This window comes from Rhipicephalus sanguineus, chromosome 4 (genome assembly GCF_013339695.2).
Source record: "Rhipicephalus sanguineus isolate Rsan-2018 chromosome 4, BIME_Rsan_1.4, whole genome shotgun sequence".
In the NCBI taxonomy this organism is placed as follows: Eukaryota; Metazoa; Arthropoda; class Arachnida; order Ixodida; family Ixodidae; genus Rhipicephalus; species Rhipicephalus sanguineus.
In genome coordinates, this window is record NC_051179.1 from 15,508,667 (window position 1) to 15,514,077 (window position 5,411).

Below are 5,411 nucleotides of genomic sequence, written 5' to 3' on the forward strand. Positions count from 1 at the left end.
AGCACCTGTGCACCAAACTTCGGATGCTTAAGGAATACATGTGGTCGAGGTTACCTAATCCAAATATTCCGTCCCACAAACCTCGTAGACGGTCGATTGATTGTAATTTCTAAGCTTTAAATTACAGAGGCACAAAGGTCTGCAAATTATTTTGTGAGAGCTGTTTGCAATGTTTTCTGCGCATTTCTTGCTGAGTAGATATGCTCAAGATTCAGGCTAGAGCAGATGTAACTCTTAAGCCATCCTGAATTCCTAATGGTAACACCCTCTTCCAAGGTCATGCTTGCTATCTAGTCTCTGCTTTGGTTGGTAAGAGCTTTATTGATAGTCCTGCAGAGCTTTTGCCGACCGGGCCTTAGGTCTCCCACGTGGGGACATCGAGGCCTTGCCTCACCGCCACCTCACGGGCTAGCTGGACAGCCCAGAGTTGGTCGCCAAGGCTGGGCCTATGCGAGGCGGCGGCCCACCACGGCAGAAAGGTTCCTGCTAGCATGCAAAATTTACTTTCCATGTACTCTTATATATCGTCAGATTTGCATTTCAATTTACTTTCTTTCCCTTTGCTTAATAACGAGAACTGTACCTTTTTTATTCAAGCATTGGTATGCTGGCTGGTTCCTTCTAGTCAGGAGCTCAGCATTTTATCTATTCTTGCTTTCCTTATAAAGAAAGCAAGGGTAGATAAAACATCCTTATGTCCAGATGTAACACATTTGCCGCTAAGAGCATATTCTGTGCACGATCTAATAAATTTAATCAGTGCAAAAGCCCATTTACGCTGTTGCAGTATTCCAAGGCAGGCTCCTTTACTCAGTGTTCCCAAGTATAGAGCAGTTTATCTATAACGGTGTGAAATTACTTTTGTCATTTATCAGCTAGAACTTGCGAACACTACAGCATACAGTGTGCTGCTTGTTTTCACCTGTGCCACTTTATGGTGCCTTAGGAGAAAAATTCTCTAAATTAACTATGAAAATTCACTCACCTCTTGTTAAGGTGCCATAAGCATAGAATTACTGTAATCTTTACTAACTACTATGCAGTACTCCTTGGAAGCCAAATAGTATTTTGAATGAAAAGTTACAAATGCAACATTTACACTTTTACTAACAAGCTTTGACTGCAGGGCTGTGTCGTGTAGATGTAAAAATGGATGTACATACCGGAGAGTAAAATTAGTTGTCGTGAAATATTGCAGGCAACCAACCACATTTTATGTGCTAGAGTATTGATGGTGAGCACCTACTAATGACTATGAACAAAGCATTCAACTGAAATGGTTATGTATTATTGCATCAGCACGTTTAACTGGAGTGAACTGCTGGGTGCAGGAAATGTGCATGCGCATTTTCTTCATTCTCCTCGTTCTCCCTCCTCCACCACCTCTCTGGCGAAATGAGTTAATAGAGCCATCTTACAATAAGAAGAATCAATCGTTGCTTTATTGGAGCACTGTTTGCTGTCTTTATACTGGTTCTAGAGACGCAGTGGGAGCGGAGTGGATTGAAAGACGCGGTCGATGGCTGGCACCCTTGGCACGCCCATTTCCAGCGGGTTAAAGGGCACCTCTTCTATTTCACGGTGTAGCCGCTACACGCGACAACTTGTGAAAACGCATCGAATTCATTATTTTCTGCTAGTTTCTGCCTGAAAGCACAGTTGTGTCAACCAGTTTCAGCACCCAAGCACTCGATTGGGCTGAAAATCTCAGCGGCAAAAGTTTTGTTCAGTATCCTTTTAAAGTAAAAATAAATTACTTTGGTGAAAACGTTGAAAGACACCGGCCAAGGTGAAAATATATTTACTTTGATGTTTTGGCTCTCACATGGGATCCTTGTTCACTGTGAAGGGCATGAAGTTGTATGTGGTTTAGTACGTGACATAAGGTGTGGGTGTATATCAGACTAAGATTTCCATTGTAGTTTGAAGTGTCTCGATATGAGGTGACTGGATATGAAGTAACGTAAAGCTGCTGACTTAGATGTTGTTCACTTCAAAGTCAAAGTAAATATGTTTTCATCTTGGTCAGCGTCTTTCAAAGTTTTAACCAATGTTTCATCCGAACCAGATGAGATTTCGTCAGACCCTCGACTTCATAAAATATCGGCATTTACTGAGCTTTACACTTGCTCGGGGCAGTCTCTGTGTACAGGAGACTTGTACGGCAGAGTAAACACAGCTCCGAACATTGGTGCCAGTGCCCCTTTTAAGCCTCAGTACCATATGCAGAATCATGCAAAGAATCAGTAGGCTAACACTAGTGGAGTCCAAGCTCTGTGTTTCAAGGATGGAAAAGAATGTGGATGGAGGCGTGTAACACAGTGTGCGAACATAGTGAAAATGGAAGAGTAAAAAAACAGCACTTTTTTTTAGTCTGTCCCTTTTTTCTTATGTTCACATGTTGTGTTATAACTAGAGCTCCGTGTTTTCGGAGTTTACTTTTCTTCGAATTCGGAGGGTGTCTTTTGGAGTTTATTTTCTTGCCGGAAATCCAGTGCTAATCGTAGTTTATTTTTTGTAAATCATAAATTCTCCAAAATTCGGAGTTTAATCTTGCATTATTCGCAATACTCCAATATCTTAGATGAAATACCTCCACACGAAAACATCAGAACACACCAAGCGTATTTTAGTTGTCTGGAAGGTTTGAACGCACAAACACATATATACACATACACAAATACTTGAATACAAAACACCTATGTTTGTGCATATTACAACCTTAAAGCTTGTTGTAATAAACGCAAGCATACCTTACGAGATCCTTATATTCGACGTTATCTGGTGTGCTCCAGTGTCGCGAAGGGACCGTATATCAAGATGTCGTCTCTCCCTCCGTGCGCGGCAAGCCTTTTGTTAAATGTGCGATGGATGCGGTGTTTGAGATACTGTTGATGTGAGGTAAAGCTTATATTGGCCAAACTTGCCGATGTTCAATGACTGCTTAGAACATGTCCATTCGATAAAGAACAGAACAGGGTCATACTGGTCATTAAAATCGGAGTTTATCGGATAAATCCGAACTGTAAAAAATTTTACCGTCGAGTGTTTATCAGATCTTCTTGGATTTATCCAAAAACACAGATCCCTAGTTTTAAGCCATTATGAACCAAAACAAACTCACCTAAATTTCTACTACTATGGATGAAAACAAAAACACAGCAATATTTGTGCCTAGATTATAGCTACATAGACTAATGCCTTAGCACAACTGCTGCCTTATGGAGGAGTGTAAAGGGCACACCTGCAGGCTCCAGAATTGTGATGTGTGGATAATGTGCCCAATATACTAGTCCCGCGTACGAATCCCAATTGACCGCATGTTTTATGCCAAGAGCGGTCGATATTATATCTCTAAAAAATGTGAAAAAAAGAAAAAAAAGTTAAAGGCAGTATAAACGAACTTGCAATTAATTGTTTTTTCATGTGTGCCCTGCACAAGAAATTGCCTGGGAAAGCAAAGCAACAGGTCCAATCTGCAAAGTGTTTAAACTGCTGATCCATATTGCATCCATCCCAATTTTCAGTGGGCACAGAACAGTGATAAGCTGCGTCGACTTGCCGATTGCCTACACATTTAATGTAGAGCGTATCACTAGTTGGCAATGCATACAATGCATAAAAAAACTGAAGCACTCACAAATGGGGCAGACACAAAAGAGACTTGCTGCACCGTATGGTATGCCAAGTACAAAACAATACATCAACCATGCTTCATGCAGCAAGCTTTTGCTGACGGCAATTACAAATTTAATGTGCAATACAGCCATTATAACATGCTAACATTACAATATTTAATTACATGCCAACAAACGTAAGTGCGACCACTGTTTGCAAAGTGCATGTGTGTCCACAGATTATCATTGGAAACCTTTGTCCGTGTACTCTTGCTGTGAACACAGGTGTTTAAACAAATTCTACGGCCAACTTAGGCTGCAACACTGATTCAAAGAAGAACATAACAATATTTAATGCGAGGCTTTATGTTTGGTGTTTCGTGGGGTCAGTGGCATCTTTCCTGTCCTCCTCGTCACTCATGTACTCCGCCAAGCTATCCATGGACTGATCTGTAGTACCTGTCTGCGTTGTTTTTACAGGGCGGGCGAGGTTCTTGTAGATGGCCATGGCCTGGACTACAGACGACGTCACGTCACCCGTGTTGGCAGGAAGGATGATGGTGTTGCCTTCCTTGGCGAGACTCTTGAAGGCTTGCACATACTGCTCGGCCACCATAAATGACGCGGCATTGCCACCGACTGGTTGTTGCAAGGAGCCGGCTATTCTGCTAAGGGCCTTGGCCTTGGCCTCAGCTTTGGCCAGCGTGGCGTTAGCCTCACCCTGCGCCTTGTTAATGAGCTCCATCTTCTCGGCTTCAGAGGCGAGAATGCGCGCACGGCGCTTGCCCTCGGCGACGTTGATATCTGCTTCTCTTATTCCTTCAGACTCCAGAACTGCTGCCCTCTTCTTTCGCTCAGCTTCGACCTGCATCTGCATCGCTTCGTGGACCCGCTGTGGCAGGCGTATGTCGCGGATCTCGTAGCGCAAGCACACGATACCCCACGCACCACTCGCCTTGTTAATGGCATCCACAATGGCGATGTTGAGAGACTCGCGCTCCTTGAAGACGCTGTCGAGCGCTATCTTGCCGAGCTCGGAGCGCATCGTCGTCTGCGCCAGCTGCGTTATGGCGAATTCAGGGTCCTCGACGCCGTAGCTCGCCCGATAAGGGTCCACCACTTTCAGGTAGAGAACTCCGTCGATGTTGAGCGTCACGTTGTCTAGCGTTATGGCAGACTGCTGCGGGATGTCGATGGCTATTTCTTTGAGCGACTGGACATAGCGTACGCGGTCTATTACGGGAAGCAGTAAGTTCAAGCCGGGCTCCAGTATTCGCGAGAACTTTCCCATCCTCTCGACCACCCATGCTTCTTGTTGAGGTACAAACATAATCACAGTGTTGATGGGAGTAGTGGACCTCTGCCGTGAGCAACGGGTAGTCGTTGACACGACGCTGCGCAGGAGAGTTCTGCAGGGTGTTGCTCTAATCACAGAATACATGCTTGCGCGACTTAATTTCCTTAATAATCGAAAAAGGACCCTTTGAACACCTCAGCCTCAGTCGAATCGGTCACCGGCAAAACATCACGCCGCAAAATGCTTCTCCTCTTGCTTGCACAGAGTTGCTGCTTGTTGTGAACTCCCGACTGCCAGAGATAGCGGGACTAATGTATCTGTAGACACTCACTTCATTAGCTGTAGACTTAAATTCCAAATTTAGGCCGCTGTTTTCATTTTGGCTTAATTTTAGTATCAAATTCGTTCACTCCGATGGTTAGTGTAGTTAGACAAGGCCAGACAAGGCTCTCTCATTCCCCAGTAGCATCGGTCATGGGCACCGGCAGGTAGGAAAT

The 5,411-nt window shown here is 44.2% G+C and overlaps 1 protein-coding gene across 1 annotated transcript; it reads right to left on the minus strand.

The window, feature by feature from the left end:
- Positions 1–3,952: 3,952 nt before the first annotated feature.
- Positions 3,953–5,183, minus strand: LOC119389468 (stomatin-like protein 2, mitochondrial). Its single transcript, XM_037656752.2, has one exon. The coding sequence runs from the start codon at positions 5,056–5,058 to the stop codon at positions 3,982–3,984; it is 1,077 nt and encodes a 358-aa protein (XP_037512680.1). The 5' UTR covers positions 5,059–5,183; the 3' UTR covers positions 3,953–3,981.
- Between the last annotated feature and the right edge of the window lie 228 nt (positions 5,184–5,411).